The sequence below is a fragment of the Rhea pennata genome, chromosome 1, assembly GCF_028389875.1.
Source record: "Rhea pennata isolate bPtePen1 chromosome 1, bPtePen1.pri, whole genome shotgun sequence".
Classification (NCBI taxonomy): Eukaryota; Metazoa; Chordata; class Aves; order Rheiformes; family Rheidae; genus Rhea; species Rhea pennata.
The window spans coordinates 147,925,586-147,952,469 of record NC_084663.1 but is presented as its reverse complement, the minus strand read 5'-3'; the positions used below and the strand labels follow the sequence as shown (position 1 = coordinate 147,952,469).

Genomic DNA, 26,884 nt, shown 5'->3' with positions numbered 1-26,884 from the left:
ATCCACCTCACTCTCCACTCGTCTAACCCACACTTCCTGAGGTTGCCTGTGAGGATGTTATGGGAGACAGTGTCAAAAGCCTTGCTGAAGTCAAGGTACACAACGTCCACTGCTCTCCCCTCATCTATCCAGCCAGTCATTCCATCAGAGAAGGCTAAGAGAGCACAGCTCCCAGAGGCAGCAAACAGACGCAGCAGTTTGCACAGCACTTTGTGCAGGAGAAGCGCAATTAGGTCCAAGAGGACATCTTTCTTTTTTTCCAGTCCTAGTAGTGCCAACTTTCACAAACATGGTTATAGCTCGCTGCAAAGCACATTTGCCTGTAGCTGTTGGAATTGCTGCATCAGCTGTGTTGGAAGCTTCAGACAGAGCCTCTTACAGCAGATGCAGCCCTACAGGTCTCAGGCTGCCGGGAGTGCTTGGAGCCTCTCCAGAAGGCCTGGACTGATAGTCAGCCCTCCTGCAGGAGGTGTGCTGCTGTTCACGATTTGTGTTGTCAAGTCAAGGAGTTACGGGATGAAGTCAGTAGACTGTGAAGCGTCCGAGAAAGTGAGCAGGAGATAGACAGGGTGTTCTCAGAGACCGTACTCTGGGAGTCCCAATCCCCTGCAGCAGGGGAGTTGCTGGAAGGCTCTTTGCAGAGCGAAATAGTACATCACAGCACAGTTGAAGAAGGCTGGAAACTATTTTTTTCTCATAGAAGAAGAAAAGCCCCTAGTCCTCCTGTAGACTTGGACTTACACTTGAACTTATAAAGCCTGGCATCTGGCACATTGCTTCTCATAAAATACACACTCTCACAGAAGTTTGATAATGGCTGCCACCTGTGCAGGTCTGCTGGTGGCTGTAAATCAGGTCCTACTGCAACTTTTTCCTTGGTAAAAGTATTAGTAAGATGCTCTTTTCTACCCACTTTGTTTTGGAAAGCTTACAGGAACATAAGGGGGGAGGGAGAGATAGATAGGGAGTCTTGGTGTGAAAGTATGGGTAATATGTGAAAGATGCAAACACTGTAGAAATTTATTCATTTGTGAAACTTGCAAATCAACTTGAATTTCTTTTTAAGATTGTGTTTTTAAAAAAAATTGAATGAGTAGCTTGTAGTAATTTGTCTAAAAGCAAATACTGCAGGTTTATCATAACATGTTATCCTGTTTTTGAATCAGGCACTGATTGCAGAGGAAACCAGCAGTAAACTAGCTGAGCAGGAGGAAGATCCTGAAAAGTTCCGAGAAGCCCTAGTGAAATTTGAATCCAGATTTAATTTTCCTGAAGCAGAGAAGTTGATCACCTATTATTCTTGCTGTTGTTGGAAAGGAAAAGTTCCTCGGCAGGGCTGGCTTTATTTGAGTATCAATCATCTCTGTTTTTATTCTTTCTTCCTGGGCAAAGAATGTAAGTGTAAATATGGAAGAAGTCTAATACTATGTGGAGATGTAAATAAAACTAAACGCAAAAGCAGTTATTCTTTTTTATGAAAAATGTAATTCTACTCTGGAGTTTATCTTCTGAGTTTTTTCTATTTAGATGAAATATCTTGTTTAATTTGTTTTCCCTTCATCCTTTATTGGATTAAAAATGAAATTTGAACTTAATAAAAATGAGTATATAAGAGTATGTAGATACAGTTGCTATTTAGGTCTTTTTATTTTAATGTTAAGTGGATTTAAAATATAAGAGACCACCTACAGGTTCTTAACTAGATAGTTTTAGTGCTGAAAATGGTCACTAAGGAACAAACCCTTCCACATACATGGAAGCACAATAATAACTTTTAACACAGCTGTTGGTAGTGCCTGCAGACAGATAGGCAGCAAGATAGTAAAGGAAGTGCTAGCTGACTAAGAAAGTGTGCTACCAGAAATGAGTGAACTCAACTATGTATTTGAAAATAGAACAGGAAACAAAGCTATATCTTACTCTCTGAACAGCAGTGTGAAAATTCAGTATTTTCAGGTGAAAAAAGATAACTCTCTTTTCTACACACTTCACAACAACAGCACAGGAAAATTAAAAATAAGTATGTCCTGTGATTTTAAGATCTTAACGAAGTGGCAAATTTGTTTGATTTACACTAAATCATAACCTAAATTTTTACTTTAGGAAGATAATTGATTTTGACTTTGGTCATGATTTTATACTGCAGAGGAAGAGTAGTATGATTGTGAAAAGCGTGCCAGAATGGGTACTGGGAGGTAAAAACAGTTGTAGCTGTTTAAAGTGTTTAGCATTCCTGTTTCGTAAGAGTGTGCTTGAATTGATATCTTTGTAAGTCCTACATATTCTGCTGTATCTTCAGCAAGGATAGTAAAATAAACTTAGCAAGAATGGTCAGTTATACCAATTAGGAAAACTTTTCCAGTTACTCGCCATGTTTAGAATTGGGATGGCTAGTCAAATTAAATTGTAGATTTAAAGCTGAAGTACATTACTCTAAAAATAAGTAAGATAGTAACTGTTAATTGCTAAGATTTAAAACATACAAGGACATACCTAGAGCTGGAGTTCCTTTTCTTCTTATTTCTTTTCAGGCCAATTATTTTGTCATATCTACAAGGAATGGACAGAGTTAGATTTAAAATACCAGTATGTTTGTTACTTGTTATAAATAACAAAAGTTGAATTTATTTTGAAAGAATATAATGGAGTTTTTGATGCATACTAGATATCTGAGTCCTTATTTAATTTCCTTGTTTTCTGTGTAGTATTAAATAATGTCCTTTGTGAATTATTTCTTCTGGCTGTCATTGCAGACTTTCACTCATTAATCTCAGATAAGCCGTCTGCCAAAGCACACAAAGCAAAAATCATGTGCTAGCTCTTCTTTACCTTCTTAAATACAATTTTTCTTTTTCTAAAATGTTGCAGACTTTGAACCTTTCATTAAAAGTTTTGGCCTATTACAGTCTGCTGTGCTGTCTCCAGAGCAAACACTGTAGAACCTGTATGATTCTGATCTGTTTGAACAGTAATGTTATTGCTATAGCACTTTTTTTAATCTTTGTTCCTTTGCCTGTGCCGATACAGACCATTTTATGGCTGTTCACCACAGTTTGTATGTTGATGCAGCTGTACTTTATTTAAGAAAAAAATTTAATCTGTAAATAATCTTGACAGTTGTGGTTCACCTAATACAGAAAACTTGCTGAGGGGTGCTACTCATATAACTAATGATCATGGATAAGTGTATGACAATGTTTGTTATTACTACCTTTTTATTACATATTGACATCATGAGACAAGCCAGGGATGTTATGAAGCATAGACTTTGGTTGTTGGCACAGACATTCCTGGGCAGGTTCCAGCGGCTGTTAAGTAGAAATCTATTCAATTTTAAAGTCTTTCCTGGCTTAACTTCTAGCCAAAAATTCTTAAAAGAGGCAAGTACATCCTTCAATGATTATCTAAAATAAACTGATTCTTTCTTCTGTTTCTATTTATGTGATTCAGCAGAGTGTTTTACTATAGAGTTGACTGTCCTATACTTTTTCTCTAAATGTATTCAGTCTTGTTTTTTATACTAATGTTTATATCAAGATTTGCCATTGTACCTTTTAAGTAAAAGGTAACCAAAATAGGAAGATCTCCATGTTTAAGTAGTTTTCTCTGATGTTCCAGTCACAGTATTACTTGAACTTTAAAAAATGCCCATGTACAAAAGCTTCTTTTTGTATGGGAGTAACCTTTATTTTAAAAGTTAAAATGCTGTGCATGTAATTGGAATATGTTTTGCACCTGCCTGTAAATTCCCTTCCCCTATTTTCTTCCTGCTCTTGAAAAGACATTTTTTCTGGTAGTAATTAAGGCAGCTGCAGAAATATCTTGGAAAGAAATTATGAACAAAGCTTTTGGAGGTGTTCTGCAGAGATAGAACTCTCCAATCTAACATTTGTTGTGAAAATAGGAAAAATTTTGAAGGCAAAAAAATTTTATGGGACACGGGTAGGTGTTTCACTCTTTTTTCTTGCCTGTTGTCTGTAAAAATGAGCATTTCATTTCTTTCATTGTTTACATTTCATTCTGTATTTGCATATTCCCAAATCTGAAAATTTTAAACATAATTCCTAACACACATTTCCTTTTTCTCCAATGGCAGTAAAACTTACCATTCCTTGGGTTGAGGTCCAGAAATTGGAAAGAACCTCCAATGTCTTCATGACTGATACTGTCCGTGTCACCACTCCAAACAAAGAACGTGATTTCTCCACTTTCCTTAATATTGCTGAGGCATTCAGGATAATGGAGCAACTGGCAGATGTAACGCTCCGAAGACTACTAGATAACGAGATCTTTGAACTGGATCCAGGCTTACAGGATCCTACTCAGATTACGAAGAGGTAAAAAGCTAAATTGTTCTTGCTTGTGTGCACTGGGGTAAAATAATAGGATTTTTGGTTTGTTTCATTAGTGGGGTAAAATTTCAAAGGTCCACTCAACTCAGGGTGGGGGAACAGACTTTATAATGTACCAAAGTGTGTAAAATAGGTGCATTTCAGTTTGTAGGCAAGATACTTTGTTCCATATATATATATGTAAATATATATATATATATATACACACACACACACACACACGTATAAAAATCTCTCCATATAATACATAATGTGTATATATACCCATTATATATATATGGAACAAAGTATCTTGCCTACAAGATACTATATAAGCACACACACACACTTCATTTTTGCTGAAAAGTACCATTCGCATAGGTTTTTCTAGTGCTGTCAGTCCTGGAGAACCATTGCTTTTGATCATATCTGACACATGAAATTCGCCACTAGTAGCCACTTAACAAGCAGGTATAGATATCAAAACAAACAAAACCAAAAAACCCACACAGACTTTGGTAACAGAGTTATATGCTGTTTCAGTTCTACCCAATGCCTCTCTGAACTGCATCTATGCGTTCCTCTCCCACTTCAGAAATGCATTTGATTCTTAGGGAGAAATTGTTAACTATTTGCTGACGGTAACACAACACAGAACTTTGTTTTATTTGCTGTTATGTGAAAGGGAAAGTGAAAATGTAGAGAGGAATTTTAGGTGGGCAGAATATAATAGCCAAAATTGGAATTTGCCTAGGGCATCAGTGTTAGTTGATTTTTTTTTTTTCAAATAAATGTTAGTGGAGTGCTTATCCACTTCTGAATCATATTGTTTCCTGTTTTTCCTTCCTCCTCTTCTGCCAGAGGTACAAAGAGAATTAGCCAGGTGTTACTTCCAGGGCATCATTTCCCAAACAATAGTCAGATGTCCAATACCCATTTTATTGTTTCAGGGGTGAATTTTGGCATTAGTAGTGGATAAACAGTTCTGCAAAGTTTCATAACAGATTTAAAAAACAAAACAAAACTTATTTTGAGAAGTAGTATGTATGTTTGTAAACAAGCAATAGAAATCACCCAACAGATTCAAATGTTTTTTTTTTCTTCCTCCCCTTCCTTCCAACTTAAAAAATGGAGGGACAAGGCAGGAGGGAACAAGGAGGAAGAGGGCATAAAACCCTGTTTGCTGGAGGATTCCTGGACAAGATGTTGTCTAACAAAGCTGCTGTGCTGTAACTTGAGATGGCAGAAGGGAAAACTTGGAAGATGCCAAAATTGCATTTCCTCTGTGTAATTTAGGTAGTGGCTGGATAAGTTGCAATTTCTAGTGCCCTTTGTAACACTTCAGTAACCATTTTGATGTAATGTGATTAAGCAAGACTGTAGTTTGAATAGTGGATAAACTGGTTTCTAGTGCTAATGTATTTTGGGGGGTTGAACTTTTTTGTTGCATAAAGTGGTTGCCTTTTTTCTAAAGGCATTGTAGTAATGTAAGAACAGCTATCTTTTCACTTGTCATTCCCCCCCCCCAATACATTATCTTTATTAGTTCTTTTGCAAGGTTTGGAAGCAAATACTGCAATGTCATCTATCAAAATGAAGGCAGTAAGCTACACATTGCTAAAATTATTCTAACTGAGTCAAATTAAGGAAGGTTCTGTGTAGACTGCTTTTGTTTGTTGGTGTTTCTTTTGCAAGAGGCTCATCTCAATATCTTTTTTAAAACAAAGGCATTTTTAATATCATTATGATCCATATATGCTGCACTCTGGAAAACAGAAATATTTGCTGCTGTTTCTGAGGTTCTTGGGGGTCATCCAGTTGAAGAGTGGAGATAGGAGACTCATGAGTTATGTTGTGGCCAGAGTCAAACACGATAAAATGCAAGTTTCCATCCTCCAGAATGGAGGATAGGGCTCAGAACAATGGATTACAAAGGAATTTAATTGCCCTGAAAACAAAGTGAGACCGAGGTGTTTGATAGTTACAAATGCTGTTCCTTGCAGGCACAGTTGTGTGCCATAAAGTCGCATATTGCCTTTATCTCTTTTTCTTCAGACTGCACTGCCCTAGTTTGTCCAGGTTTTTCTTACTGCCCCTGTTTTTACCCCTCTGATCCTTCTGGCTGCTCTTCTCAGAACGTGCTTCATTTATTCTGGACCTTTGCAGAAAGGTGGTAGCTGGATGCAGAGCTTGAGCTGCAGGCTCACCAGCGCTGGCCAGAACCGAAGCAGCTTGGCTGCATGTGCGTTAACTGCAGGGCTGCGTTGTTATGTCTTGGAAGCTGGGTGCTTCCTCATGCATCCCAGTACCGTGATCCTCTTTCTTGTAATAGCGTATTGTTGTTAAGCCACCTGCAATCTGTGATCTGTTGTAACCCCTAGGTCTCTTTTGGAGAATCTCTGGAGTAGGTTTGTGTGTTGTATTTGTACAGTTTACTATTACATCTAAAAATGTTTCTACTGCTTTTTTTCCATGTCATGCTTTCAGTTTACAAATATCAGGCTGAGAACTGATCCTGTTCTTTTGCTCATTAGCCTCTACCAGCTTCATGCCACATGCAAATTTAATAACTACAGTCTCTGTTCCATCTTTCAGCTTGCTAATGAAAATATTGAATCCAGGACAGACCCCTGTGGAGGTCCTTTCAATATAGCCTTCCATTTGACAGTGAGCCTTTTTGGGGTACTGTATTTCAACTAGCTTGGTGCAACACTATTTCATGTGAGAAAATATCAAGATTTGCATAAAGGCAGGCTGAAATATCTTTCTCCTCCAATTACAACTTCAGTACCCCTGTTATATAAAAGAATTATGTTGGTTTTATGTTTGTCCCTGACAAGTTCACATTGGCAGTTATCCAGTAACTTTTCCAAGTCTGGTTACAAAGAGCTTTTCATACCACAGGGATTTAGCAGTTCTTCATAAAAAACAAGGGGAATGTCACTGGATGTATTATTTTCAAAATCTGTAACTTTCTGGAATCTGGAGAGCAAGAGCAGCATCCTGTAGTAATTGTTCTCCAAAAGTGACAGGTCAGCTAGGTACTAATTTGTTCAGGGTTTTTCTTTTTTCCTCCCATTTCTGTAGCTCCACATTATGTGGTCTAATTCTTTGCCTGAGAATACCAGTGAGTGACTTTGCAAAATTAAAACTCTTGCCAAGCTGACTTCTGTGGGATTTAAAGTGGAGAAAAAATATTTGACAGCGAGGACATAACATTAAGTTTCCTGATCCTGTTATGCATGTTTAGTCTTGTGTCTTACTTCCTTTAATTTAAAACTCTTATAAGGTAACTTACGGGTCAAACACAAAAAGTTACCACAGTTCAGTCTTACAATTTGTTCTTAAGTGCTAGAATCGGAGATAGTCCAAAAATCCAGTAACAGGCATATCAGGAACTATATTAAAAAAAAGACTGGATTAGAGAGCCTTTTGATTCTTCTGAAAAGTAGGGAACCAAATAATGCCCTTTAGATTTTTATTCTTCTGCTGTATGTGTATACACGTGAAGAACATTATTTATCCGTTAGCATATATTTATATGTTAGCTTTCCTTGTTTTCTTAGGTACCAGTTTAGTACGTTATGTTTGGTTAGAAAGCAAACCATCAGGAAAAACGAAGGGGAAAATTTTAAGCAGGTTGGGCAGTAGGTAGAAAAGTTACAGTTCTGTTCAGTGTTATTCTCAGAGGTATTGTGCAACTCAGAGGTATTCTGAGACTCAAATGGAAGTTGGGGGATCTGGTGACCTAGATCAGTTGCTGTATCTTTGCTTTATCGTATTTAAACAGTTGCCTGTCTTGTTTTTTTAGTGTGTTTTTTTTTTACAAGCTCTAATAATGTTTGTTTATATGTATGAAGGGAATCGATTGCTAGAAGCCCTAGAATTGCCTATCTAACAGGAAATACTATGAATGTGTGCCACTTTCTAGTAAAACTTTTGCTTGAGCCCACAACAACAAGTGCTGACAGTATTTTATTCTTGAGCTACCGTTTCTCTTTCCTGGATCCAGCCTTCCAGAAAGTTGACCCCTGTTTCAGCACTTTTCTTGAGGGCAGCAGTGAAAAAGGTGTGGTCTCTGTGGTGGCCCTGCAAGATCCTTTTAATGAGTCATTGCAGATAAGTGATTCTGGGGATGTTAAGGTTGGCATTCTTCCCCATTAGGTGATATTGGGTGAGTGGTGCTTGTTGCTTTGCCACAAAGAAAACTGCTTGGTGAATTTACTGAGTTTCAAATATAACAACGTTTTTCTTCAGCTAAAAAAAACTGTAGCTAGGGAACTCCTTGTTTGAAAGACCCGGCATTTGAAGCTTGCAGCCCCAAGAGATGCAGCAAAATCCAGAGCATTCAGAATTGGCATGCAGATTTGGAACATTTGAAGCAGTTATCTCTTAAATTACTGACGATCTCTATCTTAACAGAGATTCCGTTCTTCTGTATAACACTTCTTTTAACATGAAGGCATAGAAATTGTAAGAATTAATAGATTCTGGCAGGAACTTACCTTCTCAGCAGAGTAACAGGAGAAAACAGCTCTCCATAGGACTGACTGTAGATGCTATCAGTAGCATTCATCTGTGCTGTGCAGAAATGGAAAATATTTTTGTGCTGAGTTAACTAGGAGGCATATCCTGATCTAGCTTTGTCACAATAGCGGATCTCTGCAGGCACTTGATCAGAGTTTCTTTTGCTGTGGAAATTTAACTTTGCACCAAACTCTTTGTCTTCCTTCACAAAGAGCGTTTCTCTCTGTTCTTTGAAAAAACAGGAGCCTATTTGTCTGTTTTCCTTTGGTAATCTTATTCAGGAGGATAATTACTGTGGAAGGAAGCAACAGCAGAACTCTGGTCAAGTGTTTTCTGTTATTCACACTAGAGCCTCCCTTCTCGTTTCTCAGTTTGTGCTTGATTCTCTTTCTCCCTGTTTCACCTGGCCTTAGTTTTTTTACAGATTGAAGTGAAACTTAAGAAAAAAAAAGGCAAAAGGCAAAGCAAAAAAACCCTTGACGTGCTTTCTGAAGTTGAGCCTTCATTTATACAACTTTCTTATTTTTAAACAACTGGGCTGGGACAGGGAGAGGGTGTAAGAAGGGGAGGGTGGAGGAAGGAGTGGAGAGGGAATTTACAGCAACAAGGTACCACTCCCTCTCTACTTCAGCCCACGCTTTAAATTCTTTCAGCAAAACAAAGTCAAGCCTTTTTTTTTTTTTTTTTTTTTTTTAATATTTTCCTCCCCTCTAAGGTCAATCATGTTTGGAAAAATTTACTTGTAGTAAAGAAAATGACAGAATTTAAGTCCTAAAGTTTCTGGAACTGCTTTTGGTGGGATAATAACCATGGCCTATGTGTAGTATAACTGTACAACTCTATAAATTGTTGCAGAATTCCTCATTTAAAGGAGAGAGGAGGGGAAAAAGACCCTTAACAACCCTGGTTATTATAACCATGGTTCAGAAATAAAATATTTGTTTATATAAAGCTTTTCTCTCATTTGTATGGATGGGTGAATGGAAGCAAGCCAAATCCAAGCTGAATATATCTGATGCTGTTCCTGTAAGGGGCCTGAAATTATTTTGCATTTTGTAACTGTTTGATGGATCTCAGAGACTGAAATCTCTGAGAGTCAATGATGCGATGATGTAAATGTCGCCATCATTAGCTGTTCTGTTACTGATCACTTTGGAATTACTCATCAAGGAAATGTATTATTTTGGGATGCAGAAGCAAATCCGTGGGGTGCAGGTTGCAGAATTCTAGTGATATTATTGGGAACAAAAACAAGAAGCTCAAAGAGCTCTGTTGCTCAATTCTCAGAAAGAGGAAAAAAAGTACATTCTTCAGATAAAAGTTATCTCCTAGGCACTGAAACTTGTAACTCCTTTTGAGGCTGAAAGGCGGTACAGCAGTCGTAGAAAATGTGTGACTACATGAAAAAATAAAGACTAATCTAAATTAATTTGTTCTTCCCTCTCCTAGTTTGTAAAGTAATTGCTTTTGATCTAATTGTTAAACAAGAAAGTGTTGATGGTTTATTTTTTGTATTTGAAAGTTAACTTTGTATCAATCCGTTCATACAGATGGTAGTACAGTAATGAAGATTTTATACAGTGCTTTTATTCTGTTTTTCCTGCTCTTGGTGAGATCAAAAAAGTAAAAAAGTCTTTGCACTTGATATTATGGCTTTCAAGATCTTGTGATTCGTTCTTAATGCTTTCTCTTAAGGGATCTTGAAGCCAGAGCGCAGAATGAATTCTTTCGGGCTTTCTTCAGATTGCCCAGGAAGGAGAAGCTACATGAAGTTGTAGACTGTTCTCTGTGGACACCATTTAGTCGCTGTCACACAGCGGGAAGGATGTATACTTCAGACAGTTATATCTGTTTTGCCAGCAAAGAAAATGGCTGCTGCAATGTTATCATCCCACTTAGAGAGGTAGAGTTGTTTGTTTCATTTCAAGTTCATATCTGTTTTTTCTGTCATAAACACTCACTGTCACTTGACTTATCTGCGAACTATCATTTGATGGAAAAGAGTAGGAGTTTGTGTGCACTGTGCCTACAGGATTGCTGTAAAGCTTGTTCTGGGTCTTACTAGGACATGAAATTCTTAAAATGAGTATGGATGAGTCAACATGATTCTCAAAATGAAGCACTGACTGATAATGCAGCATGATAGAGCACTGCAAAGATTCTAACTGCTCCAAGACTCAAATAACACTCTTATCCCAGCTCCATAAAAACACACGTTCAACTTGACATTGATGGAGACACTTGGATCCTTCTAGCGATATAACAGTGTTGCATCCTTCTCTGTTATGGGGATCTGGGTGTAACTTAGAAGTGTTGATGCTCTTCCTCCATAGACAAACTCCAGCAAACCTGTGAAAACTCTACAGACCTGTGGGGCTATCTGAAAAGGAGATATTCTTTAGGCATTGAAGAGCTGCCAAATTTCCATGAAATCAGACAGCAGCTTAAATGGAGGGAGAATGCATGGGAAGGTGGTGGGAGTAGAGGAGGAGAAGAAGGCTGTCTGTAAACACCTGCCTGATCTGCGGTGGATACAGGGCTGTTATGATCTCTTAATTAAAGCTTTCCTTTCATCCTCAACTAATAACAGAGTGGCATTCAAATGATATGTTAACTGTAGCAACTTATCTTCCACTGATACAGAAATAGAAAACAAGAAGAATGTTATGTATCAGAAACAGCAAAACATCCTTTCCCCTTATCTTTAAAAATATGAAAGTAATTTTTCTCTTCCACTCTCAAATTTGATCAAGTTGATCCTCTTCTGAATCACATGTTAATCATTACTCTATTTTGTTATCTTTTTCTCCCCTTATTCTACTCTCAAAGTGGATGAAGAAGTCATCTTTAGAAAAATGTAACTGGGATACTTCTTTGTACCTGCTTTGAGCTTTTAAAGAGACTCTAAACCTTCACGTGGGAGGATGTGCCTGACCAAGGAAAGCCAATATGCATAGTCATGTTTAAAGCATGTGGGCAAATAAATGTCATTGTTGTATATTTTGGTATATGTAGAATATTTGAAGATGTTTCTATATATGTGGTAAATAGTGTGTTTTCTGTAATGTTTCTGGAAAAGGTAATCACTATAGAAAAGATGGAGGACACAAGCCTTCTTCCTAATCCCATCATTGTTAGTATAAGGAGCAAGACTGCCTTCCAGTTCATTGAGCTGAAGGACCGGGATACTTTAGTGGAGAACTTGCTCCAGAGACTAAAAGAAGTGAACTTCAACAACCCAGTGCACTGTAACAACTTGCAAAATAAGAATCAGGTACTGAACATTTGGGTTTTCTTTCTTCTTTTTTTTTAATTATAAATTTGTTGTTTTTATCCATTGCACTGTTGCCCTGCATTCCTTGGGGAATTTTGGGGGCAGTGCTTTTTGATGCCTTCATTAATGACCTGCATGGTGGAATGGAGTGCACCCAGCAAGTTTATGGCTGACACCACACTAGGGTGAGCAGTAAATATGCTGGAGGACAGGGTTGCCCTTCACACAGACCTCACCAATCTGGAGGAAGTGACTGTTAGAAATCTCATGAAGTTCAACAAAAGCAAATGTGAAGTCTGGCACCTGGGGCAAAGCAACCTCTTGCAGCAGGAAGGCTTGTGGATGGCTGGCTGGAAAGCAGCTCTGCAGGAAAGGCCTAGAGGGTGAGCATCACAGTGGACAAGTCGAGCATGTGAGTCAGTGGCATGCGCTTACAGCGAAGAAGGCCAACAGCATATTGGGTTGTATAGCAGTACTGTAACTAGCAGGTTAAGGGATGTTGTTACACCATTCTATTCTGCACCTGTGAGGCAGATCTGTAATACTGTGTCCAATTTTGTCCCTGCCCACTCTGTACAAGGGAGTCATTGACAAACTGGAGTAAGTCCACTGGAGTGCCAAAAGGTGGTCAGGGGCCAAAGCATGTGCTTTATGACAAGAGGCTGAGGGAGTGGGGCTTGTTCAGCCTGGAAGAGGAAGGTAAGAGGGTGCCTAGGTGCTGTCTTCTAACAATTAAAGAGAAGATAGAGCCAGACTCTTCTTGAAGTTGCAAGCTGAAAGATGAATGGCAACAGTTACAAAGGAAATTCTGATTAGATGAAAGGAAGAAGATTTTCAAAGAGATGGAAGGAATTGCTGGAACAGGATGCCCCAAGAGACTGGCATCCCCATCCTTGGATACATCTGTGGCTGAACACAGCCCCCAGCCACTTGATCCAAGTTGCCCTCCTTTAAGTGAGGAATTGAAAAAGAGGGTCTTCTGTGACCTAAATTAATCTGAGATCCTATGTGCTTCCTCCCTCCCCCAACTCTCAACTGAAATAGAGGATTGGTTGTTAGCTTGATGTTAAGGGCACTTAAAATTTACCAGTAACTTCTATTTTAAAGTAGCAACTCTTTTGCTGATGTACAAATGAATGGAAAGATAATTTTGATAAAGTCTGGACCTTTCTTCCTGAAAGGTGTAAACCGGTTTGCCTTCCTCATGCAGATCCACACTAAAGGTTTAATATGAAGCTAGGTGTATATACATATATATGCAATCTTGCAGTATACAGAACAGTAACACATGAGCAGGTACTCACTCAATTGAAAAAACTGTAGCTGCTTGTATTTCAGAGATTTCCCTAGGACAGTCAACCATCTGTAGCGAGCAGAAAGAGTATGTGCCTTGGCATCCTTGATACCTGAGTATGAATGGCCATTCTCAGGATTAGATTCAAGCATTTCAGGGAATTAACATTGCTGTCCTTTTCCTTTACACTTTTAAAGACATTTGCTAAAGACATTTTTTTTGTGACATTGATGTGTAAAGGATGTAGAAAATGTTACATGTTCTTTTTTTCTTATGCCTGAGTTCAGCTTTTCCTCAAGTAACTGTGGTCTTCTGTGTCCAATAAAGTGACCTTTGAAAAATCATCCACTGTCTCAAGTTAATTCCACTCTTCATCTTTCTCTCTTCAGAGAGTAGTTTAAATTACATAGCTTTTTCCTCTTCTCACTGAAAATACCAGTTAGTTGATGCTGTAATGGGCCAGTTTGGTCTATTCTAGTAAATTAAATACTCCTGAGACGGTTCTTTAGTTCTGAGGATAGCTGGCATGGAATGGCCTATGCCTGTTTTATTTAACACTCCTGCCATCCCAAACCGGGTGGCTGTGTACAGGGCCTTGCTTATTCATGATCCATCTTGGAGAACACTAATTGGCAAGAGCCAAAAGCTTAGCAAGGACTGTTCAAGCAATGTTACAGTATAGACAACTTAGAAAGACCCCAGACTTGGCAGTCTGAAGAACTCCAGTCAGAATTATCCAGGAGACGAGTCTCATTCTGTACTTCTTTCCTTTAAAAAGAAGAAAGTGAGAGAAAGTGGTGGGAGGGTCCTGACAATCTGCAGGGCTCACTGGATTTGGGCAGTGATTGCAGGTGACCAAGAGAAGTACTGCTAATCCTTAATGAAGCACCTAGCTGTAGTATGAAGTCTGAACAGCCTTGGTAACAGCAAAACCAGAACGTTATGTTGCTCTTTGTCCTGAACGCTGGTCGAGGCATACTTTCTCACCTCTTCTCAGTTTTTACCTCTTTTGCTTATGTACTGCAGAACACTCCTGTATTTGGATCAACATGTGTGTTCAGGGACTGTGAGTCTGGGGATCTAGGAAGAGAGGCTTCACAAAGTCAGAACAAAAGTGAATGTGAAAAGGAGAACAGTTACTTGCTCAACACAGAAGCGCTAAGATCGGACTTTCATCAGCCAGGAGTGGCAGGCCTTGACTTTGGAAAGGTATGTAAGATTTGGGGGATGTTATAGAAGATTTAAAAATAGCTGTGGTAACATTCAGACATACATTGTTTTTTAGTAGAATGAACTCTGTATTGGCTGGAGATGTTGTATGCATGCTGAATATGGAGTAATTGCTTCTCTATTTGATTGTTTTTTATTTTTCCTTCTTTCTCCTCCCCCATTTCTTTCTGGTAAATATTTATAATTTCTGTCTTTGATTAGTTCTTCTCTCCCCTGTGCAGTGAACTGCACATGCAAAATGGGGAAAGTTTTATTCCTTGAAACAGACTTCCCATATCCGTTGATCCTGGAAAAATCTTGCAGAATTTCTAGTGTGTAAAGTGTTTCATTTTACAAGGTCTCGCATGCACATAGTTCTTCTAAAAGGTATCTTCTTGTTTCCAGTCTAGGGAGCAAATAAAAGAGAGTCTGTGGGATGACCACTTTGTAGAATACGGCAGAACTGTGTGTATGTTTCGTACAGAGAAGATCAGAAAGCTTGTTGCTATGGGAATCCCAGAATCCTTAAGAGGCAAACTCTGGCTGCTCTTCTCAGGTGAGACCTCCTAGAGATGATGGCCTCAGCCGTCCTCTGATTCTGAACACAGCAAAACATTTGGGCAAGAAATCTCCCCACAGGAATTAAAACATCTTTCGGATGGAGCTTATGCTAGTAATCTGATTCTGTGCTTGCAGATGCTCAGCTACTGAAATACTAAGTGCAAGTAAATACCTAAGTAGAGCTGTAAGAATTTTATTTCGGGATGTTATTACATGCTAGGCAGAAAACTTAAGTAATGTCTGCTGCATCTGTGTAATTGATTTAAGATCATCCTTCTGTTTTCATAAAATAATGTTCTTCTTCAAGGAAAAATTAGATTGAGTGTAATTATTGGCTTAATCCTCATCAAATCAAATTATTGCAAAATAACGACATCTTAAAGTCGGCAGTCCTGCTCCTGCTTCTTGTTGCGTGTTGGCAGGAATAATAGAAAGTGAGATGGAAAAAACAACTAATTTCATCCATAGATCTGGCAGAGCTGGAACATGCCTACAATATGATCTCAAGTTCAGTTCTTAATCCGCTATCTGACATGTTCAAACACTTGCAAAATGTGTTCCTTCATGTGGAGTTTTTTCCTCCTTGGATGATATAAACAGCACTGAGTACATTTCTCCCAGTAATACTTTCTCCTGGGTAAGCTTTCTGGTCAGTGTCAATATTAAGGTGTTTTACATCCTGTTGTGTTGTGTAGGCCTTGATAATAAATATGTTTCATTTTCAAAGTAAGTATTCTGCTAGTATTTTATTTCATTTGGGGGGTTTACTAAATTCATAGATTTGGGGGAAAAGAATCTCATAACTTACATTCTTTTGACCAGTAATTCCCATAATGCTAAGTTTAAAACTATCCTAATCCACTTATATCTCCTCTTTCTCTCTTACTGCTGCCTTCAGATGCTGTGACTGATCTTGCTTCACACCCTGGTTATTACATACATCTAGTGGAGGCCTCCATGGGCAAGTGTTGCATGGCAACAGAGGAGATCGAGCGTGACCTACATCGCTCATTGCCCGAGCACCCTGCCTTCCAGAACGAGACGGGGATAGCGGCGCTCCGAAGGGTTCTCACAGCATATGCACACAGGAACCCCAAAATTGGATACTGCCAGGTGCAGAGTTCTTAGTGGGATAACACTGTTGTTTTGTTTTTGTTTTGTTTTCTACTTTCTGATTTGAAGTATTTTTAATGGTGGTTTTGGTAAGTGTCTTTTTAGCTACAAAACCATATAATTTTAAGTAGTAAATGTGATTTACTCTGGAAAACAAGTATGTGGCATAGTACTCTTGGACTTACCAAATGTATTCCCTCAGCATTTTGGAAATGCTTTTACGTGTTAAATTGGGGGAAGTTTCTAACACTTTGTTTGTTTGAAAGCATGTTTCTTGCATGGTACTTGGAGACTGGAAAAGTAAACTGGCCTGCACAGACAAGATTCACATGAAGTGCTAGGGCAGAGGTTTAATGACTGGAGTTCTGCTCTTTTCCTTCAAAATTGATGGCAAACTATGAAGTACTGTATGTAACTTGTCAGCTAAAATCTTCTGTCAGACTCTGATTCTATCAAATTCCAATTACAACACAGAACAGTTCCAGTTCCTTTATCTTTTGAAATACAAACATAGGGAGCGAGAGCAAAACCAGCTTCAAAACATTTTGTACTATCTGTTACCTACTTTGCATCTGAGCACATCCAGTACTGTGCTGTTCTCAGTTTTTTCCTATTGCTCTTACGAAAAGTAGTATATGTAAGCTTGAAAAACTTGTTATGCCTTTATGTCTCACTTGGATTACAAATATATATTCACTATTACCTGTTTTTTGCTGTTTTTTTTTTTTAGTTGTTTACATCATGTTAGGCTACTTTTCTTTCTTTAAAATAAGCCAAAATTTAGCTTTTTTAAGTAGGATTTTCTGTCACTAATCCCATTTTCTTCTTTGTCCTTGTAAGTCTATGAATATTTTGACCTCTGTGTTACTGTTGTATGCCAAAGAGGAAGAAGCCTTTTGGCTGCTGGTTGCTGTGTGCGAGCGAATGCTGCCAGATTACTTCAACCACCGAGTGATAGGTGAGTTCATGTCTCTTCCACTCTCCTTGCTAAGTACTCCACTGGAAAGGAGCAACTGAATGGCATTGGCACTTGGGGTTCTTCGGAAGTCCATAATCCAAGGATGAAGTGGTCCATGTATTAGTGTGTAGAGATAGCTGTGGTGTTTGCTCAGGTTCCAGGTAGTGTTATTTTTCATCTGAATTACTTGAAGTGCAAGAACTATATGTGTATATGCCCAACTTTTATAATTTGTCATTTTATTTCCTGTTGGTCAGGAGGAGGCAGTGCTTTTGCCTGTCGCATTAAACCTTAATCTTAGATAAAAATAGCACGAGAGCTTGCCTGTCTTCATTGGCTAGAAGCGTTCAGTATTAGAGACTCCAACTGTTAAGACAGAGTTAAGAAAGCTACGCTAGGGTATCTGTTTCTGATTCATCTTCATTGTCTGGATGCTGATGCAATACAGGCCTGCATCTAAAATGACACTTTGTAAAAAGAGTTGATACAAAACTGTGTTAGATCTCTGAATGTGAGATGCAGCATTAAGAAATAATCCTAGTCCCTCTGCAGTTCATGCTTTGCATTCATCTGTCATGTCTTCAGTTCTTCACAATGCAGCTATTTTTAAGATTGTCTGAAAATATGCTTGGAAACTGTACATGCAGGAACTATGTGCCTAATGCACAGAAAGAGAGGAGCTTAACTCTTTGACACAATAGCTGTCAGTATGCATACAAGAAAAAGTAGTTGTTCTTTGCAGTGACTTTACTACTTCTGTTACAGAAATGTTTGATAGCTTTTCTTGCTTTACTAATTACCTTAATCTTTAGTTACAGTGTCCGCCACGACGTCATCACTGTAGCAAGGGGAGCGATCAGGGTGACTTGTGAGGAGATGGGGGTAGGAAGAAGCCCCTGGCAGCAGAGGTTCATGGAGCTAGAAATGATGTGAATCTGTCCTGGACTGCCTGGGAGCAGGGGAGAGAAAGCTGGGAAGATTTCCAATATTTTAGTTGGAGGATGGTATTGTAATACCTATTAACACTGTGCTGCTGCACAGACATTGTCTTGCCACTGAACTGGGAGGCAGTGCAAATTAAAGCAGATTTGTTCCAGAGACAGCTGGATGCTTCAGAAGTTTTGTCATGTTTTGAATGTCATCAATATTAGTTATTTTCAACTAGTGGATTAGGCATTGTAAATACCTGACTTTTTTGGAGACAAGAACCAAAGTTCTGACATGACTTTAAACTACCATCTTGATGATTTACCCTCACATTTGCCTGTTTCTTTCCTTGATTTTAAAAGTCCCAGCCTTTATCTGTCCTTGTGTATTTCTAGAGATCATCACCATAGGGCTTGTTTTGACTTACTGATAATTTAGCTGCTTGCTGGGATATTGCCCATCAGTAGCTTTCTTATTGCCCGTAAGAAGCATTGTTTGCACTGACATAAACCTTAGTGGTCTCATGTGGCTTGCTGTTATAGCTGCCCTGAGTTCTACTTATGTTTGGGATGTATCAGGCTTATTACTCACCATGGCTACAGCCTGCATTGTTTGAGTGCCAGTAGTCTTAGTTATACTGCCCGTCTGTTTTCTTATCCTCTCTATCCCAAAGAAAAGGTGAGTACTGTTGCAGCATGGTTGCTTGATTGAACAGTTATTTCTAGAACTTTGATATACCCTAAGATTTAATATGGCCATATCAGTGTTACTGATCTTCTCTGCCTCCTCTGGTTCCTGTTGCTTGAGTTCATGATCTTGGCTTCATATTTGACTTGGCCTTCTTTTTTGTTGTAACCTACTCTGTCTAAGCTTGGTATTGTTTATTCCTGCTTATACTTATTATACTTCAAAGACCCAACTTTTCCTCTTTATATCTGTACTGCCAAAACTGTCATCCAAATTTTGATTTCTGCATAGCTCCAGTAATCCCTTCCTTGGTACTTGTCATTATGCTTTTTCCTCTTTGGTGTGAGTCAGTAATCTGTACTGTCAAAGTGGTTATTGAATTAATGACTGGTTATTGCAGGCCTTCTTAGCTCCATCTTCTCTTGTTTTTCATTCTTTTTTTTTCTATGACATTCAGTATCAGTTTTTGTATTTTTGCTTTCAGTACTTCAGTAATCCAGCCCTATTCTACCGACCCAACCCTTTTATTTTTATCCCAAGATTAGCTCTTCCAGTCATGCCATTTATGACCATTCTGTCTTTTAACAAGCCTTTTAACAAGCCTGCCTAAAAGTGGGAACAGCCTGTAAGCAGGGGTGGTGAGCTGACCGTTTATCTCTTACTTCAGGAATTCCCTCAGGCCTTGCCTCTTTTGCAGTGCGTAGAGGAAATTATAACCAGATAGCTGCCAGATAGAAACAAGTTGTACTTTTCAGTTCTTTACTAGTGAGAGTCATGCATAGCCTGTTCTCATGTTACTGTGATTTTTCCATCCTGTTCACAAATCTTCAGGCCGTCTTACCCCATTTTATCTGCTAGATTGTCATTGTCTTGCTATTGTAATTCTTAAAGTAGTGAAGACCTCACTTCAGTGCTCTGATTGGCCTTTTCAGTCTTGAAGAAGTCATTTAGTTTGTGTCTTGGGTTCTTGTTTATTAAATGGATTCCCTGGCATTTTCTTACCTCACTATGGTTTCTTGATCTTAGAGACTGAATGGCACAGGTATCATGGTTACTGAACAACTAATGAGAGGGAGAGTGTAAAAGTAACTTTGAATAGACCAGATTGACTTTTGTCTACAGTGTTAACATTTAACTATAACATAATCTTCTGCAAAAGATCTGGGCAGCATTTCACATTTCTTCTAACCTTCTGCTTTTGCCACTCTTTCTCATGCTGCCTCTTCATCTGGAATGATTTTCCTATATCTCTGCCAATCATCTGTCTCTGGTATCCTTCAAATACCTCTAAAAACCTTCTCCATTTTTTTCTTTTCTTTTTTTTCACCTATATTAAATTGTTTGGATTAAGCTTGCTTTAAAACAAAAAACAAAAACAAAATACCCTTCCCCAAAATACATTGTGTTGAGTAAAACTATTGCTCTTTCTTTATATTCTTTACCCTTCTTATATATAATCATCTAGGTTTTTCTTCAGAGCAAGCACCATGCCTGATGTATTTCTCCAACCTCTTTGCATGTCTCTGGGCACTTATTTTTGACTTTTGATGTTGTAATGCTTGTTCAGCCACTAGTGGAAGCTTTTTGTTGCTTAATGTGAGAAGTTTTAAGATGGAGAAATGTATGTGATTTTTTTTTTTAATGATCTAGATGCAGAACCAAAAGATGTTGTCTCTCTGCCAGAAAGTGTCCAAGTTGTATCCAGCCTTTAGGCAATAGCAGTTCTGAGTGATAGGGATATATGTATCAGCCATTTTATAGCAATCAGAGTTGTCTCCTAATATTAGCAGAATATTGACAATGAGAAAGAACATCTACCTGAGATAATTTCAGATAAAGGACAGAGTATAATTGAAAAGCTAACTGCTTTTGTGTTCAGGAAACATTTTTAGCCTGTAACATCTCAGTTAAAACTCCTGATGAGGCAGATGTGATTTGTAGACACAAACCACTTTACCTGTGTGAAATGATATTGATTCTACAATAGCTTCTCACAAAGCAGGATCTAGTAGCTAAAACAGAAAGAGCCAGGCTCAGATGTCCTCCTTTTAAAAAGACTGACTGGGACAGTTAGGAAAGCTTACATCTGGGAATAGCAGAAAACTTCTGTTCTTAAAAACAAAAACAAAACACATACATACATATGTATGTATATATTTTTCCTCCTGCTTAGTGTATGTACCCCTCTTTGATATAGTCTCATATCTTCTTACTGAGAGAATGAAAGCTGTACTGCCCACTTCCTTGGGTACATATGCTGGAGGAGAGGAATGTATACTCTTTTATTTTCATTGCATAGGTCCCAAGTTGAACAGTAAAATGCTTCAAAGTTGTTTTTGCTAGCACTTAATTATTACAGGCTCTTTTAGCCAAAACCAACTGCTGCTGCTCTTACTATTTTTATAGCACCCTAAAGCCACTTCGCAGAAATCAACCTGGTCTTTGTGCAGGAAGATGTATAGTAAGGAGTGCAGATATTAGGGCTGGTGCTAAGATGACAGCAAGAAGATAATGAGGGATTTTTCATTGTAGGTGTGTACATATCTTGTCAGTTTAAATGTCACAAAAGTCTTGCTGTTGATAACTGACAGTGATCATCAGCTTCAGTCTTGGCTAATGCTATTTCTTTGACTTGCAGGTGCTCAGGTAGACCAGTCAGTATTTGAAGAACTTATAAAAGAGCAACTTCCAGAGCTGGCGGAGCATATGAAGGATCTGACTACCTTAGCTTCCATTTCTCTTTCATGGTTCCTTACCCTTTTCCTTAGCATTATGCCTTTAGAAAGTGCTGTGAATGTGGTGGACTGCTTTTTCTATGATGGGATCAAAGCCATTTTTCAGTTAGGCTTGGCTATCCTTGAAGCCAATGCAGTGGATCTGTGTAACAGCAAGGATGACGGACAGGCCCTGATGATCCTGAGCAGGTATTGTCATGCATCTGATTTCCAGTGTTACTTCCATTACAAAGCCTTCTGCTTTAAAACAAAGGCATTTGGATGCCGTCATCGTAACAACAGTGTTCTGTAGGAACAGGCAGTAGCCTTGTGTTAACTTGCTGCTGCGGCTTTCTCCGTGTCTGCCTTAAACAATAGGCTTTGTAAATTTGACGAATAGTTGTCTTGTGAAATTTCCTGGCAATGCCGAGACATGCGTTGACTGCGTCAATGTGCAATATTTACTGCTACTCTTAGTGTCTTCCCTAGAGTGACAAGCTTCCTGCTCCAGACTTCAAGGAGACAGAAGTTTTCTTGCTTGGGCAAAATTTAGTCATTTGGCTGGCTTGCAGTTCCTAGGATGACTAATAATAAAGACTTTTTTAAAAAGCCTAGCAGCCTAAAAAAACAATTTATTTCTGCTAAGTCTTAGCCATAAGGCTTATTTGCTTATTTAGATTATGCCTTGAGAAGAGCATACTGCAAAGTATTCTATACTGCTTGTATTTGCTCCCTTTAGGTTTTTAGAGCATGTTAAGAACGAAGAAAGCCCTCTGCCACCTATTGGTAATCACCATGCATTTTTCAGTGATGATCAGGAAGCCTCTCCAGTGACTGAAATAGCTAACCTAATTCATGATTCCTATGAGGTAAAATACAGTTTGGTGCCTATTGGTCAGATAAATTGTAATTGAAAAAGGTTAAATTCATCATGGATATTTTGATAGTTGATGCACATCTCTAAGGAGTCCTTGAATATGCACAAAGCTAGGTGTAGTAAAAAATAAATAAATAAATACCTACATTGGTAGAGGAATAAAAGACTGAACTTTAACCCATGGGTTCTTTAAGGACTTGCAATATTTTCAAAGTTGCATTTTGAGTCTAATAAAGTTCTGTTCCTCCATTCTAGAAATTTGGAGACCACTCTGTGGAACAGATAGAGCACATGCGCTACAAACATAGAATCCGTGTTCTGCAAAGTCATGAAGATACAACCAAGCAAAATGTGGTGAGTGGAATATCATGTAGATTGTAATAGTTTAATATTCCTATCACTGCAAGTTAGCTTGCCTTTTGTAGTCATTGTTTTGTTTTCTTTTGTTAAGGCACCATATCATGAGAAAAGGAAGACTTGTTACTGACTTTGGAAAAAGTCCTTTTCTCGGATGGTGATATTTTTTTTTTTTTCCTCTGGCAGCTAAGTGCATTATTTTCCAGGGCTGTCAAAAAATTAAGAACAGCCTGCTGGGTCAACCTGAAGAACAGTCTAACCTAGTGGCGCTAGGCAGATGCTTAGGGCAGAGCATAAGAGAGCAAGCATGATGAGAGGCTTCCCCAGCCTCCTGTGACCTGTAGCTTAGGGACTTCCTGTCTTTGTTTTTAAGCGCCCTTGAGGGATTTCTCTTCCAACTAGGTTTGTCCAACTAGGGAATCTAAGGGAGGGGGAGAAGTTACAAGGACCTTCAGTACTTCAGTTCTTAGCTGTACAACATCAGTACTGTCACTGGGAGAGCTCAATGGACCTGCCTGTGTCAATGATGACAGTAGAAGGGATTGTCACTGACGTGTTTTTTTTCTTTCTTTTTAAGCTCCGAGTTGTCATCCCAGACGTTTCAATTCTTCCTGAAGATTTAGAGGAGTTGTATGACTTGTTTAAGGTCTGTCTAACTTGAAAAGTTGAGGGTGAAGCTATTTAAGACTCTTGGGTGTAATTTCCAGCCTTTGCTTAGCAGAGCCGAATCGGATGTTGTGTGTGGAATTGCTGGGAGGGTGCGTCTGCCTGTGTAGTATTATTTAGATGAGCTCTTAAACTGGACCTTATCATTTTGTCCTTTATGTGGTTGTCCAGTTATTAAAGAGCAGTATTCATGTACTGATGATTTAAATGAGAATTACTTCAGTGTTTCCTTGATAACTTGCTGCTTGGAAATGTTCCATGAGAATTTGGGTTCTGGTAATTTTCACAAAACTTAGTGATATGGTGCTCTGCTCACTGGGAGCTCTGCAGTACTTAGTCCTGCTTTCTTAACACTTTTTAAAGACAGATTGGCAGTTCTCAAAGTGGAGGTGGCAGAGCTTGTGCCCTTGGTATTTTTTCATTTTCTAAAAACTTCATTTTACAACTAAAAGTGTTCTGATTACAGTCCCTTTACATCAGGATGCTGTTTGACAGAACAGAGTGGGATAACTGGAGAAATTTTTCACAGACTCTTATAAAACAATCACCTGTAGACAGACACATCTGAGCTTGTGCAAATATACTTGATTTAGGGCCCAAGTCATGTAATTATTACATAGTAAAGAACAAATACTGTAATTATGTAACAGATTTTTTTTTCATATATACTGGCCAACTGAGAAAGTTATTGTAATATGTTCTTAATGTTGTGTAACAAGAGCAGCTTTATCCTCCCTCCATCAGTTGTCATAAGAGGGTGCTGCTGATGGCATGCTCTTCACTGCTTCCCTCCTGTTCTGTGTTGCTGTGTTTTGATCTTTGACTCACTTGCTCTCCTTCCCTTTTCTCATTTGGTTTCTTCGTGGTTCTTTTTTCTTTAGCCCTTTCCTTCCCTGGGACAATTCATTTTGTTAGGACTCTTTTTTACATCAACCAGTCCCTAAAGGAAGACAAATAGGAACAGTATCCAAATAGAGAGGTCAGAGAGAATAAATGAACAAGTGAAGTGTGTATCACATTCTGAATTTTCTCCAATCTTTTGTACTGTTTGATGGTTAGAGGCAACCTGGGCCAGTAGCCTGCAGTGAATTTGGAAATCACGAGGGAGCTTGGCTGCTGTAATAAAAGACTCATACTTTCCTTTTTCCTCATAGGAATGGTCTTGGTATCAGCATAACACCACACACATGTACAGAATTTTGATCATTTCCTTGATGTGAATGCTTTTTTTCTGCCAGTCACACACTTTGATAGTGCACATTGTAATTCTTCCCTACTGTCTTTGATTTCTCCTAGAGAGAGCATTTAATAAGATGTTACTGGGAAATGATGGGTCCAGTCGTTGAGCGACATGACCCTAGCAGACCTTACGCTGAGCAGTACAGAATAGATTCCCAGCAGTTCACTAACCTTTACAAACTTGTCTCGCCATGGACTTGTGGGGAACACACTGACGTTCTTGCTGAAAGGATGTTCCGACTCCTGGATGAAAACATGGACCATCTGATTGAATTCAAGGGGCTCGCTAGCTGCTTAGGTATGAGCCTCTCTGGGACATCAGGTGGAAGGTGGACAATGGGGGGTGGCATTTGGGTGAGACATGTATTTTAAAATGTGATATGACTGAGAGAATATAAATAGATGTTTTTCTTGGACATATAATTAACGTAACTAGTGATATTTACTGACTTTCACTGTTTCAATCATCTGAAGTAGATTAGAATTAAAAGGCAACCTAATGACATGATTGAAGATTTATTAAAATATTTTGTCATGGTAGTAATTTTGCAGAAAATATTTTAGCTTAATTAACTTACTTATATTTGGGTCTCTGTGGAGGACTAGGGAATCCTCTCTTCTACCTGCTTGTTGTATTCAGTGCTTGTAATCTCGGCGTACCTGGGTTTAACTGCTTCTTGAAGACTTTAATTGTAATCTCATGAAGCAGACTGTTGCTTGACCCGTATGTCAACCTTTAGCACAACAAAAACATGACCAGTAGGGACTGAGAGCTATGATAGAGTTTTCTCCAGGCCTTCAGCTGTTCCAGTGAGATGAGACTACTCATTCCAAAACCCTGCTGAAGATAAAAATGACACACAACTGTTGCCTTGACCCTAAGTGAAAAGAAATGAATCAGTATTCAAAGGTTCAGTATAATCAGTAAAACTATATTCTTGCCACTTAAGCTTTCAAGAATTCTTTGATGTGAATGAAGCCGACCTATATTATACTAGAATGTGATTCTGATTCTTAGGGGGGTGCGTCTTTAAATTAAAAGGCACTTCATAGTATTTTAATGCATTTAAAAATATAGAATCTCATTTCTGCTGGTCATTAAAAGAATAGTTACATCAAATGTGAAATTCTTAGCTGCTTTGGGCTTATTCTAGAGAACAGTAGAAAGGCTGAAAGGAAGAAATATTAAGAATATGGCCCCAAAGGAAAGGAGTTTTATGTCTCTCCCCTCTCACATTCTTGTTAATCTGTGACAACAAATAGCCTTTGCTAGAGTGCCTGCCATCCTCTCTGGTATTTTTAAAAGATGATTAAGTTCCACAGGGTTAGGTACTCACAGTCTTTTTTACAAGAACAAAGAACAAAACAGATGGTTGTCACCTGCTGTTCCTCACTGATTGAGTACAACTTAAGTATCTCCATGTAATATACTGGCCATGTGTTTGCATGTATTGTCCATGCGAACAATTATCTTTCGTGCACAGAGATGACCGATTTTAAACTATGGAAGCAGATGTTCTAGCCCACTTCCTCCTCCCCCTTTTTTTTTATTTTTGCAGATGTTATGTATAATGGAGAAATGAATGAAAAGATAAAGCTATTATACAAGCTGCATATCCCACCTGGTAAGAAATTTGAAAGAAAATGAAATTTTTCCTCACAACTTCTGGCTTAAAAGTTTTGGGAAAGGCTGCTTAATGAAGAACCTTATCTTGCTTCCTTCAGCTGGAAGCACATGTGTAATTATGTTCACTGCAATTTAAGAATCACTCCGATCATAACTTTTGGGAGGTGAAATTTTTAGATATACAATGTTAAGATTTACATCTGCTGCAGTCTGAGATGTTTTGCAGTCAATTGTGTGGCTACTTCCAGACAAAACATGAATTGGAAAAAACGTTTCTGAATGGCTAGTACTCCATTTACATTATAAATCTTCTTATTACAGTTTGCTCTTGTTTTGCTTATATGTGACACGATTTTGTGGCAGCTTCTCTAATGTGCAAACTTCTCCATTAATGTACATTCTTGGTAAACATTCTACTCTTTCACTGCAGCACCAATCTTATTTTAACATACTTTTACACTATGATTTAATGAAGTACTGTTTAAAGAACACCCACTCATACCCTCTTGTTTTGCCTTCTGCA

At 38.5% G+C, this 26,884-nt stretch overlaps 1 protein-coding gene across 3 annotated transcripts in view; it reads left to right on the top strand.

Annotated features, from left to right (window-relative positions):
* The window catches only part of TBC1D8 (TBC1 domain family member 8), a 50,550-nt gene that overhangs the window by 20,935 nt on the left and 2,731 nt on the right, over window positions 1-26,884 (top strand). For 2 of the 3 annotated variants that reach the window (XM_062601605.1, XM_062601604.1), the window contains exons 4-17: window positions 1,167-1,395; window positions 4,097-4,337; window positions 10,554-10,761; window positions 11,938-12,132; window positions 14,453-14,635; window positions 15,041-15,191; window positions 16,095-16,309; window positions 17,150-17,267; window positions 21,520-21,805; window positions 22,335-22,464; window positions 22,728-22,826; window positions 23,407-23,475; window positions 24,792-25,032; window positions 26,294-26,359. In XM_062601605.1, the coding sequence (XP_062457589.1) occupies window positions 1,167-1,395; window positions 4,097-4,337; window positions 10,554-10,761; window positions 11,938-12,132; window positions 14,453-14,635; window positions 15,041-15,191; window positions 16,095-16,309; window positions 17,150-17,267; window positions 21,520-21,805; window positions 22,335-22,464; window positions 22,728-22,826; window positions 23,407-23,475; window positions 24,792-25,032; window positions 26,294-26,359 (2,431 nt within the window). The remainder of the gene's footprint in view (window positions 1-1,166; window positions 1,396-4,096; window positions 4,338-10,553; window positions 10,762-11,937; window positions 12,133-14,452; window positions 14,636-15,040; window positions 15,192-16,094; window positions 16,310-17,149; window positions 17,268-21,519; window positions 21,806-22,334; window positions 22,465-22,727; window positions 22,827-23,406; window positions 23,476-24,791; window positions 25,033-26,293; window positions 26,360-26,884) is intronic. The other variant, XM_062601606.1, reaches the window with a different exon arrangement.